Source organism: Staurois parvus, unplaced genomic scaffold (assembly GCF_062004578.1).
Source record: "Staurois parvus isolate SC_StPar_1 unplaced genomic scaffold, SC_StPar_1.0 ptg000018l, whole genome shotgun sequence".
NCBI lineage: Eukaryota > Metazoa > Chordata > Amphibia > Anura > Ranidae > Staurois > Staurois parvus.
The window spans coordinates 9,076,964-9,092,624 of record NW_028317814.1 but is presented as its reverse complement, the minus strand read 5'-3'; the positions used below and the strand labels follow the sequence as shown (position 1 = coordinate 9,092,624).

Below are 15,661 nucleotides of genomic sequence, written 5' to 3'. Positions count from 1 at the left end.
GAGCACAGGAGGATTCTAACAGATCTATATTCTCTTTTGGAACACCTTACATATGAGCACTATCCCATCAATCCTGGAAGGATTAAAAGTCTATTTGCCTAAATGTATTTAGGCAAATATTAAGGTGAGCGCATATTGAGACCACACGTCACCTGGAGAGAGGGAATAAGGAGTTCACCTGCACATTGCACATATTTATAAAAGACTTTATGCACTTTATTGATTGTATTTGCACATCCATTAATGAATTTGCACAAATATTGATTGATCACATATGATATGTATCAGCACATATTATGGTTTTGATTTATTTATATTCAATTTTAATTTATTTACAAGTCACAGTAATTAATTTGGTCAAAATTTTATGTATCGATTGAGGTATTAATTTATGTATTTATTAGCGTGATGAGATATTTCATGATTAAGGATTTAAAATAGGAGCGCGGCGCTATAAATATATATAATTGGATAATAGGAACACAATTAAGTGGGTTTGTGTAAGTGCCAGCGAACCAAGCACATTATATTAGCAGATAACTCTTAATAGTTTACTGAATACCTCATTCATAATAGCTCACAAGTATTCACTTTTTATAAGGAAAAAAAAATTGTTTTTGGGACAAAAAAATGCTGAACACTCATAAATGCTACTGAAACGCTTCATACAGCTTTTTTCTAATTTTTTTTTCTACATGTACTATAAAAATGCTAATAAAACACTAACACTCCTAGGCACTACTAAAAACACTATTGTTAGCCTTTTTTTATTCAGCATTTTTTAGCTTAAAAAAAACTATTATGCATGGAGCCTTAGTGTCATTTAATGCTTCCATCTCTAGCACACACACGAGTCTGTTAGCTCTATCCTTACTGCAGCACCATGATCTCCAGCTTCCCTTTCAGAGTTTTCTCACAGTGCAGTACCCACACTCACGCCATATAAATTGCATATTGAATACTGTCTATGTCCTACCAAGATACTTAAACACTCAACCAAGGTCAGTTGAACAGCTGTCTGTCCCCCACCTCTGCATACATAATTTTCTTATTGCTCCACAGTAACTGCAGTGTGAGTTAAGACAAACATTACTATCCTGCTTCCAGCACACAAATTTCACTTACCATTATCTATACCAGCAGAGAGATGGCCCCTGCAGTACATATAATGCCTAGTACACACAATGAGAAAAATACCGCTTTAGGAGCAATCATCTGATAATCTGATCATTAGTTCAGTATACAGCTTTTGGGAGCTGATCACGACAGTTGAGAAATGAAAAACTATCCGATGGGACAAGCACAGAACTTTTTCTTGCACAATAACAAAACGATTGATTTTCATTTAATAAGTACAGTATTTGTCCATAAAAAGACTGCGCATGCATGGAAACAGAAGAATACATTACATTACACCACTTCCAAAGTTATATTCTATCTTAAAAGAATTTTCAAAACTTTAGTAACCTATTCATTCAACCTATTAAAAAAAAAAAAAAAAGGATCATCAAAACGATCATTCATCCAAAATTCCCATTGTGTGTACGAGGCTTTACTCTTTAGCTAGTTTTAACATTAGCAGAGTGTGTGCAGCAGCGACTGCAGACTGCAAAGTAATCAGCCCTCACCGAATGTACAGTAACCCCTCAGTCACCTGTCCCCAGCTTATAAATAGTAACCCTGTCTCTGTCCACAGAGAATGTTCATTTTCCGCTCAGGGATTATCATTCAGAGCATGTTCATTAATCCTTTGAGTAATACATAGCCACCTGCGGTTGAAGGATTGGAGACCCCAAAGGTCCAGCATTGAAGGATAGCAATAGCTGTACTCTTGACGCTTGGTAAAAATGTAAACAGTAAGTAAAATAAATAAGTCCACAAGGGTACAATACATCGGTGGACTTAACCCTTATAAGCCAGAACATTTTTAAAGTGCTGCAATTCTTGGAGTTCTGGATACATTATTAGTTCTTATTGACACAGTGAAAATCAGATTAAAGTTGATGTTGGTGGCAACATCGGTTTACAGAACGAACGATGTTTCGTTTTTCGGAAGAAAAATTGACTGATAAACGAACCGTCTATGGCCTGCATTGCATGCTCTGTGCAATGTTTTTTTACAGAACAGCTTTGATGCTCTTCTTCTGGGGTCCCCCGCTTTTACTCCTGGCTCCTCCTGCCTTTTGAGTATCCCCCTAGCAAGCCACTTATTGGGAAGGTACTCGCGTGGACTCATCCCCTTCCCTTTTGTGAGCTTACTCCCTTACCTTGATGCAGAAAATGTTTTACTGACCAGTATCTGTTTTACAAGGTTTTTACTAAGAAGTTGGTTGTCCCCATTGTGGATTCGAGTATATCCTGCCTTAATAAAACACTGATCGTACTTATTGAGGATGCATCAGCATTTAAGAGCCTGTTGACAAACATCTGGAAGCCTATTCCAAATCTGTGATACCTCCAGCCATAGCTGTGATGCCTATTTTGTCTAACTTTAGGGAAATTAACTATGCTTATGCCTAAGGATCCAGCTACTGCCCCTACTGACCATTTAGTTGTGGAGTGCTTAGAGGTTTTTCCTACAGATTTACACTATTGAGTAGACAGATTAATAGCTATTGTTCACCTTATTTCCCAAATGGGTCTTCTATCTGTAAACATGTGTATAACTTTTTTTCCTGAAATGTTGGTCTGCTAAACAGCAGTGTAAAAAACACTTGCTGTGCATGCCTTTCGATGGTAGACTTCCCTTTGGTACATCATTAGGGACAGTTCAAAAGAACTATTTCTGTGTCAATTCATGCATGCACGTTTTTGATGCATTCCAGTGTGCTTTTGATGCATTTTTACCCTATTTTTTTTCTTCATCTCTGTTCAGGACATGTGCATTCTGGTGTGTTTTTGATACATTTTTTTCACGTTTTGCCATGTTCTATACATAAAAAATGCAACATGGTCTACTTTTGTTGACTGCACTGGAATGCAGTTCATTGGTGTGAACAATGGCCATTGGAATACATAGAAAACACTGTGTATGCATTTTAGATGCGAATAAAAAATGCACTGGACTGCATCTGATGTGAACCAACCCTTAGACAATCTGATAAAGGACATTACTATCAGTAAGAATACTCTTTTGCCCCAGCAGTAAAAGCTTAGGTTTCAACCAACCAATTATTTCTCCTATCTTTACACTCCAAAACCAAACACAAGCTAGGATCTCCATTCAGTCACTGACCTTGGGCCACTTGGGCATCTCAGATACATAGATGAGGTGTCCAGAGGCTACAAGTTAGAATTCCACTATCTACCCCTGCCTCACTTTATATTGCCCAACTTACCTGTGTCTGCACACAAGCTAGCAGACCATGCTGCTCTAACAGAACCTTTTCACTATAACAAAACAAAAAAAAGTTCTTCCTCCCACCATGGATCTTAAGACCTTAAATGTCCTCATTCGAATCTGCCAAATTTGTCATAGCTTCTCTATGTCAGTGAGACTTTCTAGCCTCTGTGGACATCAAGGATGCTTACCTGAAGGCCTCCATCTTTCCAGTACACCAACATTTACCTCCATTTTGCTGTGGAAAGCGAACACTACCAGTTTGTAACCTTTCCATTTGGTCTCCCTTCCACACCTCAAGTCTTCACCAAGGTATTGGCCACCAGTGGAAACCTTACAGGGCACACCCATTGTGGGATACATGGACAATCACCATTTGAGAGTATGTAAAGCCCTAACAAAGCCTGGTTGGAGTTTTACGTTTAACCTGCAGAAACTATCTGTTAATTGGAGAGTCTAAATACATTGGATTGGTAATTTTTAGATGGTAAACAGCTCCCCTTTTTATTTGAAAGTTGCATTTTGAAGTCCTAATAGTGGCCAGCAACCCCTGGGAGCCTGCAGCTGTAGTTGAGGGTTGTTGAGATTGGTGCCTACAACAGAAGATTGGATTTTGTTTTCCAGTTTTGAGGGTGCAGTTGTTGCAAAATGTGACGTTGTGTAGTGACATTTGCAGTGGATGTTGTGTAGGCCCTGTGGGATCAGTACAACCTGTTGTATGCCTTTCCACTTTTGAAACTTCCAAATCTTGAGAGGGGCAATTCCCACATTGAAAAATGTTAGGAAATAAAATGTCGTACAAGGTTTACCATCGTACGCGGAAAGTTTACTTTGGTGCAAGGAAAAAAGTTTTCATCACTAGAAATACTCCCTTTCTGCAATCATGCCTGGATCAACATTTGGCCTTAAGTACCATCAGATTGCAAATGTTGGTCCTTGCAATCTTATTCCAAAGACCTCTAGCATAATATTCATTGGTTGGAACATTTGTACAAGGTGCCTCTCATATAACAACTCCTATACAACCTTCTATAATGCCACTGGATATTAATCTAGTTCTCTTGGCACTTCAAAGACCACCTTTGAACCCATTCTGGATATTCCCCTTTATACTCACACCTTTATACAAACACCTTGCTGTAAAGAACATTTTCTTGTCTTAAACAGTGATAAAGTGGTATTGAGGCTTAGAGCACCCTTTCTTCCTAAGTTGGTTTCTCTAGAAGGGCTTCCTTCCAAAAACTGTTTCCAAGATGTATTCATTTTTTAAAACTTTATACATTTTATAAAACTTTATTGGTGCTGAAACTTATTTTGGTTTATTATACTATTATAATGTCAATAACACTAAATGTATTGGTAAATTTCTCTTTATTTATTATTAGGAACCATTAGATTTAAGGTCAACATACTTTCCCATACACACTTCTGGATTTAGCAGATTTTCCAGGCCAGGATCTTGTCTTTGGTCCTTTTTGGGGCTGTATAGGAAACTATGGTGCTCAGCCTTCTCATTAACAACCACCACATCTCATAGTTTACAGAGATCAGATTGGCAGCATATGCTGTAACACTGTTCAGAGCTAAAATACATACATTGGAAAGAAATATTTTATACTGCAGATGGCTTTTGGCACACTAAAATAGAAAGAGCCCATCTGGTGTTATTTATTACTACTATGCTCATTTCTTCTGCTTTATACAACATTAAAACGTTGCCAGATATTAATGACAATTTCATCATTATTAAAGGTGAACTATGCACATTAAACTTTGTTTATTCATCATAAGCCATAAACTTGTTTACAGAATTAGACAAGTTCAACATTGTTTAGATTTGCAAGAAAATAAAATAATAAAAAAAAAAAGACTGGAAATGAATAATCCTTGATAAAAGCCAAATATATTTGTTTTTTTTTTTTTTTTTTTTAGTAAAAAACATATTTTAATTAATTGTGGTAGACCTTAGACTAAAAAGATTTTTAATCTTAACTTTTGTTTTACTCTTTAATATATTATTGTGTTAGCTATATAGAATTGTAGATTAGACTCTAGAAAGAGCTCCAATTTTCACTGCAATCACTCCTGCTTAAAGCCTATCTAAACCCAAGCACACAAATGTAGTATACTGAAGCTTATGATTCCTTAGATGTGGGGGCTTCATTCATGTTGTTTTTTTTTTCTTTTACTTTCTCATGGTGATCTTTTAGGTAGCACTTACTGACCTAGGATGGCCATGTTTACTAAACACACTGTATGTGTTACAGGATTATCTGTAGTCTGAATTTGAGATATCACAAAGATGCAGCCTGCAGTATCTGTATTTAAAGAGGAGACAGAAAACATGTATCTCACTTGCTCATTCCAAGTTTAAAGTGGTAGTAAATTGCAAAAAATTAATTTTAAAAAACTTCTTTCAAGATCATAAAGTGTTAGTATGCATCACATACTAGCACATTATGATAGTCTTACCAAAAAACGAAGCCCTCCAGTGTAGCGCTGCCATGGATCCCCGAGGATTCCATCTTTACCTGGTCATTCTTCTGGGTTTGTGGGCAGCGGCCATTTGACTGGCCAAGCTGCGATGATTTTACTCCCGCGAATGTGCGCAGGAGTTTTCGGCCACTGCACGGCTCTCTCAATGGATGGCACGCTGTCCATTGAGATCACAGTGCGCATGCGCTGGTGACAACACAGGCGCTGCTGCAGTAAATATTTCCTAAACAGTGCATGTTTAAGAGATATTTACAGTACGTAAAGGTAAGCCTCGTATGTTTACCTGCAGGTAAAACATAAAAAATAGGGTTTACTTCCACTTTAATGTGACAAACAGAAATGGATCACATTATACAGATACAGTTGTTCTCAAAAGTTTATATACCCTGGCAGAAATTGTGAAATGATATAATACCAAAAAATGCTCTCTTGTTGAAGGAGAATGATAATATGAAGCCATTTATTATCAAATAGTTGTTTTGCTCCTTTTTAAATCATAATGATAACAGAAATCACCCAAATGGCCCTGATCTTTTTTGTGGCATTTGTGCTGTAAAAGCTTCTTTTTGGCACCTTGACCAAACAGCTAATTTTTGTTCAAGTATCACCATATTGTACTCCCTAAAAACAACCACACCTTTTTTTTCCAGAGCAGCCTGTTTTTCTTTTGAGGTTGTCTGTGGGTTTTTCTTTGAATCCCGGACAATTCTTCTGTCAGTTATGGCAGCAATCTTTCTTGGTCTACCTGACCTTAGCTTGGTATCAAGATATCCCTGAACTTTCTACTTCTTAATAGGTGATTTAACTGTACTGATTGGCATATTCAAGGCTTTTGGACATCTTTATATGTCCTTTTCCATCTTTATAAAGTTCCATTACCTTGTTACACAGGACTTTTGACAGTTCTTTTCTGATCCCCATGGCTCAGTATCTAGCCTAGTCATTGCTTCCACGTAAGAGCTAACAAACTCATTGGCTATTTATACACTGACACTAACTGCAATTTAAAAAGCCACAGATGTGGAACATTAAACTCTAATTGGCATTTTAACCCGTGTGTGTCCCCTTGTGTGTCCTGTACCAAGGCCAAACATTCCAGGGTATGTAAACTTTTGATCATGGCCATTTGGGTGATTTCTGTTATTATGATTTAAAAAGGAGCCAAACAACTATTTGATAATAAATGGCTTCATATGATCATCATCCTTCAATAAAAGAGCATTTGTTGGCACGATCAGTCATATTTTCAATATCAATGCCAAAATTTCACAATTTCAGCCAGGGTATGTAAACTTTTGAGCACAACTGTAATTACTTTCTTTATAGTGGCAGCACATGCCATGTGGAAAAATTCATCAATTTGTGTTAGAGAGTTGCCTGTACTAACAGGATGCTAAAAAGAGAAAGTGAATGTCAGGACAAACACAAAACTGAACAAAGATAGCATAAACCTAGTGTGACTAACTTATATTTAAAGAGGAGACTGTAAGCACATGTGGCTCACTTGCTCATTGCGAGTTTAATGTGAGCTTGTTGGCCGTTAGTCTTCTGAAGTCACACGAATAATTAGAGCGCCCTGTAGCTGCAGGCTAGTAATAGCATTACTGAGAGGTTTACTCATTTACTTGCTACATATGGTGGAGCAGTGTTGCCACACTACGAAAGGAAATGTGTTGGGTCTTTAGAACACCCTCCCCTACTTTTTTTGCACTTAAATGCCTTCAATGGTTTATTTCACAGAACAGATGGGAACAAATATGAAAAGTTTGTTTGGGTTTACAAACACTTTAAGTGTTGATATAAGATATCCGCTACAGGGAAATGAACATGGTTTTCAGTAGGTCAATGAGCAAGTATGCCTGCTGCATTGCAGATATAGCTATAATTACAAACCATGCGTAGCAATAATTTATCTTAAGACTTAGTGATAAACTATTTACAGCTGATCTTTTTGCAGGTTTATAAACTTGTATTGACAAACTGTACTTTCCTGTAAAGCCTTGATGGACAGTGATGTCACTGGAAAATAAGGCCATACAAGGAAGAAACTGAGTGATTGTCAACAATCTAGCACTTGTACTCACTATACAGTATATTCCAGTGTGCTCAATAGCAACACAAATGTCTGTTTCTGCCCCTCCTATATGCTTTATTTTGTCTTCTGTACACAAATATACTTTTATTATCTGATCATCACTACTCATATATGAGACACTTCTGTTTGTTTTCTTATCTATTTACACAATGTTGCCGTGTGCCACTCACTACTAGAGTGGAAATAATTAGAACAAATGTGTCATTTGATGAATCTGAATGTTAATTGTCAGTTGTCTTGTGTGTAGTCATATAATCAGCCATAACATTATCACCACCCACCATGACATTATGACCACTCTCCTAGTATTGAGTAGGTTCCCCATTTGACACCAAAAACAGCCCTCATCCATCAAGGCAAGGACTCAAAAACACCCATACAAATGGCAGGACCCAAGATTTTCCAGCAGAACGTTGCCCAAAGCATCATACTGCCTCTGCCAACTTGCCTTCTTCTCATAGTGCATCCTTGTGCTATCTCTTTTCCAGGTAAGCAGCGCTCATGCACCCGGCCATCCATATGAAAATATTATTGATTAGACCAAGCTTCCTTCTTCCATGGTTCTGTGGTCCAGTTCTGATGCCCAAATGCACATTGTGTCAGCGTGTACACTTTGACCTGACTGTAGCTATGCAGCTCCATAGGCAGAAAATGGTGTTGCGCTGTGAGTTCCAACACCTATCAGAACCAGCTTTAACTTTTTCATTTGAGCTACAACAGCTCTTCCATTGGATTGGAATACATGAGCCAACCTTTGCTCCCCACATGCATCAATGAGCTTTGGCAGCCCATGACCCTGTCACCTGTTTTCCTTCCTTTGACCATTTTTGGTAGGTTCTGACCACTGCATACTGGGAACATCTCATAAGATTTGCAGTTTTGGAGTTTCTTTGACCCAGTCCAATATGGCCCTTGTCAAAAAGGCTCAAATTCATACGCTTGCCAATATTTTCTGCTTTCAACAGATCAGCTTCAGGGACAACAAATTCACTTGCTGCCTAAAATATCCCATCCACTTTCAGGTGCCATTGTAACAATATAGTCAATGTTACAATATAGTAACAATATAGTCAATGGGCAGCACAGTGGCTATGGGCAGCACAGTGGCTAAATGGTTAGCACTTCTGCCTGGCAGTGCTAGGGTCGTTGGTTCGAATCTCAGCCACGGCACCACCTGCCTGGAGGTTGAATGTTCTCACTGTGCCTGCGTGGGTTTTCTCCGGGTACTCCGGTTTCCTCCCACACTCCAAAGACATGCTGGTAGGTTAATTAGATCCTGTCTAAATTGGCCCTAGTATGTGTATGTATGAATGTAAGTTAGGGACCTTAGATTGTACATCCCTTGAGGGTTAGGGACTGATGTGAATGTACAATATATATGTGTAAAGCGCTGCGTAAATTGACGGCGCTATATAAGTACCTGAAATAAATAAATGTTACACACTTTACCTGTCAGTGGTCATAATGTTATGGCTGATCAATGTATAACCACCTTATAAGGCCAACTGTTTCCATTTTAGTGACTAAACATACTGTAAATGCAACCAAATGGTTGTCTGGGACAATGTTGCAGAGGACGGAATGCTTCAGAGAGTATTATTATTCCATGCATGTCACTTCATATTGTATTCTCTATGCTCCATTTCTCTGCAGGTTGAAAATTGAGGAGCTTGAAGCCGAACGGGGCCGGCTAGAGGAGGAAAACAAAGTACTGGAGATGAGGCTGGAGAGACTAAGTCTTCAGGTTAGTAAGAGAAGACGCTTTTCTGTCTTTGTAATCAAATCCTCATGACACATGGGTCTTTGGCCATCAAACTCTGTTATTACTCTCATATAAGCAGTAATGTTGACTGGCAGCAAGAGAAGGAGGTCATACGTAAATAACATTTGATGTTCACACTCTCCAGAGTCTACCTTTAATTGGTTCCCATCTTACCACATCATTAGCTTTCTTATAACACATCCCTCCCTCTACATTGGTACATACTATGTTCCCTACTTTGGGGCAGTAGTCTGAGTGCTTTTATCAAAGCCAGTTACCCGTAAACGTATTTATTTATATGTTGGCACATTACTGTTCTATTCTTCTAAATGCAGACTAATTTCTATTAAAATGTATATAACTAGCATAAATGGGATGCTGCACAGATAATGCTGCAAATTCAATTTATTGTTCTTTCTAAGTTGAAAATAAATAAACTGAACAGAAACATCAGAACAACAGTTTTGGATGCCTCCATGTTTAAGCTCTCATGTGTAGAAGGTAAAGATTCACCTTCATTTAAACTACAAGAAAGCAGAAACATCCAACTGTTGCTAAGCAAACTGCCTTAATAATCAAAGATACAGAGAATACAGAGAATCACAGATGCAAAGAAATAAAAATTCATCAGTGTTGCTAACTACAAAAACAGAAACGTGACAGTTAAATGGGGTATAATCTGACACATCTTGTAATGTCCTCGTGATCTGAAAAAGAAACAAACAAAATATAATTGTTTAATACAATGTTGCTCTTAGTTTAGAGGTAAGCACTTATATCCCAATCCTACAGTACAGAACACCGGGCTTGTATTCATGTAAAATGTTATATGCAAGCTGCCTTCAGGTGATTGGACACTGACAAAAATACATTGCTAAGGCCCACCTTTTCAACCATTTCTTGGTACTCTGACATAGTGTGTAGAGCTGGCCTTTAATTTTTGCTTCTGGCACTGGATTCTGCGTTAGCCACTCACTTCGGCCCATTGTTGCAACGTATAGTTAGCCATAGGGTGCTGTACAGGGTCATGGTCCATCTCTGTTTCCCAGACCTTAAAGACCCCTTTGGAGGTATCTCCATGATGATTAGCGAAGTCTGGGCCCCTAGTGGACCCAACAACAGTCATAAGGTAAGACAGTTTCCCCGTAAATCGGACCGTTCCTTAATATACTGTAGATAACCCATAGGGCTTAGCATGCAAATAGGATACATGGACTCAGGGATGGGGAGACCTTTATGAAGTGTTGTTTCCTATTTCACTTCTAACTCCTTCGGCAACAAAAGTATACATTTAGCGGTCTTTCCCATCTCGACTTGAATGGTGACAGTTGTATCACGCCTCATGGCTGACACACGCCGTATCTGATGGAAACCTGCACACATCATTTGCTGCACTTCCTGCTGCCCTTTGCTACAGAGACACAGCCAAGCAACATGTTCCAGCACTTGGGTTTTAGTGGCTCTTGAGTTCCAGACATGCAAAACCCTTATTTGGGTTTTTTATTTGAGGACCTCGTTCTCTTAGAACAATTGCAGCTGACGCCCTCAGCCTTAATGTTTTATTTGGATGCTGTAGAGAATGTATTTCACCAAGACCCGAGAATTTCTCTTATTTCTGCTCATGTGTGCAGGATTGTATGGTGAAAGCTTGGTCAACTGAATCTTCTGGAAGGCTGGCCATTGATGACTTCTTTTTACGAATGGATCGCTCCATCCGCAAAAACAAGGTGGATAAAGGAATCCTCCCTGCTGTGCTATTTTATTCTTACAGCAGTTCTCCTCCTACAGCAGGACTCAGATCCAAAAGACATCCCCCAGTTTGCGTTTACGTGAGGGTCCTGAGCCTTATAGTAGCTTCCTCTGAGGCAGTCCCTCTTGCCCAGTTTCACTCTAGGACAACAAGAAATCTTTGAGCCCCAAATGGTGGGAAAGTGTTGTCAGCAGAGGCACCCAAGTATAAAGTTAATATTTATTGTTCACAGAATGTTATAAAAACACCATCAAAGTGTTTTTTGTCCCTTTACTGGTCACTTCCTCAAGATGCATGAAACACTTTCAAGAGTTGTGATAAATCTATTCTGTGTTTTAGTGTGCTTTTTCCAGTGTTGTTTGCACCATCCTGAGAATGTGGACAGTATAAGGCCATAAAATGTGTTGATGTATTGTTTTTAATTTATTCTGTGGACAATAAATATCAACTTTATGAAGAATCAATTTCTCCTTTACACTCAGACGCCTCTGCTGACACCACTTTTTCACCTTTTGGGTCTCAAAGATTTCTTGCTGTGAATGCACCAAATCACCACACCATGTGTTGCGTGCGACCACTTTTTGCGCAGTAACAGGGCATAGGGATTCCCGTAGGCTATCCTCCCAGGTTGTCTGATCCCCCGTAAGGGAGAATGAGGTACACAGACATACTAAGGCTGCTGGCCGACGAGACTTGGCATCTTCTAAACAGTTCAACTTATTGGCACTAGAACCCTTATTTACACCCTGCTTCACTGATATACTGGTTGTAACAGCATGGCTGTTGAAACCCAGGTCCTGAAGAATAGTTGTATCTTGACTTGGTTATCCCCATAGAGGAAAATCTACCTCTTGTAGGATCTACAATTGCACTTGAGCGGCTTACTTTGCCTGATGTGAGGACAGACATCTTAGTCTCACTGAATACTCAGTTCGTATTTTGGCCTTTCCTCAAGCTGCCCTTGACCAGTGTCTGGCTCTGAGAAGTTTCTGCTTTATGCATTCCATTTCAGAAATTTCTTCCTTCACAGTCCTTAATGAAGACTTTTCTTCAGCGAGTTTCTCATATGAATCCTCTAATTCTACCTTATGTGCCACTTCTGGATCTGAATCTGTATTCCAGAGACCCCCTTTAAGTTATTTAGAGATATACCTTTGGGGGACTTTACCTGTAAGGTTGCCTCCTTGATGGCCATTACATCTGCTGGATGTCAGCTGGCAGCGCTTTCTTGTAAGAAGCTTTTTCTTGTTTTGAACAGGGACAAGATGGTCTTGAGACCAAAACCTTCTCTAACCAAGGTGGACTGTCCTTTAACTTTTAACTAAGACGTTATCCTTTTTTCCTTGTTTCTAGCTTCAAAACACACCAAGGAATTTCCCTACTCTGCTTACATGTTCTCTGGGCTGTCAGGGTCTAGCTTCTATTCGCAAAATTGATTCCCGACGGGAACTTTTAGAGGCCAGTGTTTAGCTCTACCATTGCCAGGTGGATCAAACAACTTAAAGTATTTTCTGGGCCCTTAAGGAAAGTGTTCCTCTTTTCCCTATCAGAGCTTACTTCACCAGGTCTGTTGGTGTCTCTTGGGCTTTCCAGCATCAAACATCTGTATCCCGGATTTGAAAACATGTCACGTGGTCCTCTGTTTACATGTTCTTCAGATGTTAGCAGATGGATATTCAGGCCTGGGTTGGCGTGAACTTCGACCGCAAGATTCTTTAAGCTGTCATCTTACTGTTTCGGGTTTCTTAACCCTTGTCTTTTTTGGACCTGTTATCAGTTTGGTTTCCTATGTTTCCCACCCCTCAGTTTATTGCTTTGGGATGTTCCTATGAATACAAGTCCTGTACTGTACTCCAAAATAAGGAATTTACATGTAAGCCACAATTCCTTTTTTTTTTCCACTTTTTTCTTTTATTTAGGATTTTTTTGGCCTCAATTATTGCTTCTTTTTAATTTAAATCATTGTGCATAAGCCTTGCATAATTACTACCATTTGCTATTAAAGGAAATGTCATAATTTCACTATGGTCCTGTCCACATATTAAGGTTCTGCTTCTCATGGCCATAATTTGCTTTAAGTTCTTTCAGGTTTATGTGCAGTTTCAGTGGCTGAACTATTTAAAGTATATATTTTAATAGCATTGCAGTTTTTTGTAGTCTAAATCATGAGAGTAGCCCAGGGTGACAACATTGCTTTTCAAAAGATAAAGTACAGTGAGTGTGGTCACCCTACGACAGGAAGGATGTTACTGGCAGGATCACCAGGTAATAACTGGAAAACAAGCATGCCATATAAGGTAGCTGCCTCATTTTTGGACTGTTAAGCTGTAAAATATGCTTTTTGCAGAGTTTAGAAACGCTTTAAAACCTGGGTTTGTTATATAGGTTTTTCTATAAGTTGTCCTCTTTCAATTCAGTTAGTATTCGCATTTGGGGAGCAGGAATAAGAGATATAAGGAGAAGCAGCCTGCTTTGAAGACAGTAGTGATGTTGCTATTGTTATTTTGCAATGAAATGACATTACACTTTCAAAGAGCAACCTTTTAAACTTTGTAAAAATGCAACTGGTAGCAGGCGTCTCCAGGTGCTTGCACATCACTTTATCTTTCCTCTTGAGCACTTCTGGAGTCGCAAATCTAGGGCCAGATGGATATTGAAATTTGACTTGATTGCATGGTTGAGAGCATTAGCCCACCCCTTCTGTTTATTGAAAATCACTTTTGGCCCATTCCTTTGATGAACAGCCTCATTGTTGAACAGTGATATGCAGAATACTGAAGGTGTTCAACCATGGAGCCTGGTGAAAATTGGTGTACCTGAGTGATCAGGAATTCATAGCAATTTAAAACTGAGCATTTAATAAAATGCATATAAAAGAGGAACCTTTATTCAAAACTGCATGAGTAAATGATAGGTAAATCCACAGATATAGGCAGCAGAACTAAATGTGAATCTTAACAATTAATGTAAGAGGTAAGCATGACCCCTACCCCTCACAAGCTACCATGCCTCCCTATCAGTCCATTAGGCTACCTGTCATATTAAAGAACCAATTAGGAGACTCAAGAATGCATTGAGCCAAGCTTGAATTGACAGTAAACTTTGATATATGCATATAACTCCAGCAGCCTGTATATGAAACTACTGATTTGTTTTTACATACAGATTACACAGACATAACTTCTAGTAATGCATTTGTTACATCATGTGACCAAAAATTGCCCAAGTTTCTTTTACGTTTTCTTTAAAATATGTTCTGTTCTCCAGCTATTTTGAGAGAGATGCAGAAAAAAATGAACAAAGGTAGAGCCATACAGATAGGGTCACCCTGACACTTTATAAACTTCAATGAAGTACAACTCTGTGCTGTCTATTAAAGATATAGTGGTGACATTTTCATGATAGATTGCACTTAATTGCTCATTTAAACATGCAGGTTAAGAGGCCACATTGCTTAATTTATTCCAGAGAGATGATCTTTTGCTTTCTGCGACCTGACTCATTAATCGCTGCCCTAGTATTTAAGTTGATATTCTAAACATTGCCGAAGAATTTGCTGGTAACTTGTTGTCACCCCTTTAGTTAATGAGTCTAATTATATACCTGTGGATGCTTTTACTGAGCCATTTTGGAGACCACCCACAATCTTAGGTAGTGGTATTCTGGCCTTTTAGTTGACATCAGTTCTGCTTTATTCTATTTCAGATGTCTTCTGTTGTGTACTGTATCCATATAATTAATTTCAGCACAGTAGTCTTAGGTTTAAATACACCCACAATAATCTTTAATTGTTCTGACTGCTCTGTACTAATAGAATAGATAAAATCTATTCAGTTGGTAAGGACGTTTTCACTTTGCACAGTATAACTGTTTTTTTCTTTATATAATGTTGCAAACCATAACTGCTTATTGTGTAGCTTTTTCTATTATTGTTTGTACTTGTGGGCTAAAGCAATATCTGCAAAATATCAGGACACTTTATAACTATTTTTAGATGAATTACAATAATTTTATCGTTTATGGCATTCTAGTTCATACAGTTCTTAAAGGTACAACCATTAATACTTGCACTTATTGAGGTCTTTATATCCATTTAGTACGCAGAATGTTTTACATTTGACAACTCCAGAGTAAGATCCATAGATGTGCAGTGGGAGTAGTGATCTGTAGGATATGCTAATAAATGGATCTGGGATTGAAGCACCACACTAAGAGATG

The 15,661-nt window shown here is 38.5% G+C and overlaps 1 protein-coding gene across 4 annotated transcripts in view; it reads left to right on the top strand.

The window, feature by feature from the left end:
• The window catches only part of MAD1L1 (mitotic arrest deficient 1 like 1), a 1,068,146-nt gene that overhangs the window by 564,891 nt on the left and 487,594 nt on the right, over positions 1 to 15,661 (top strand). For all 4 annotated transcript variants that reach the window (XM_089682390.1, XM_089682405.1, XM_089682399.1 and 1 more), the window contains one exon: positions 9,585 to 9,675. In XM_089682390.1, the coding sequence (XP_089538516.1) occupies positions 9,585 to 9,675 (91 nt within the window). The remainder of the gene's footprint in view (positions 1 to 9,584; positions 9,676 to 15,661) is intronic.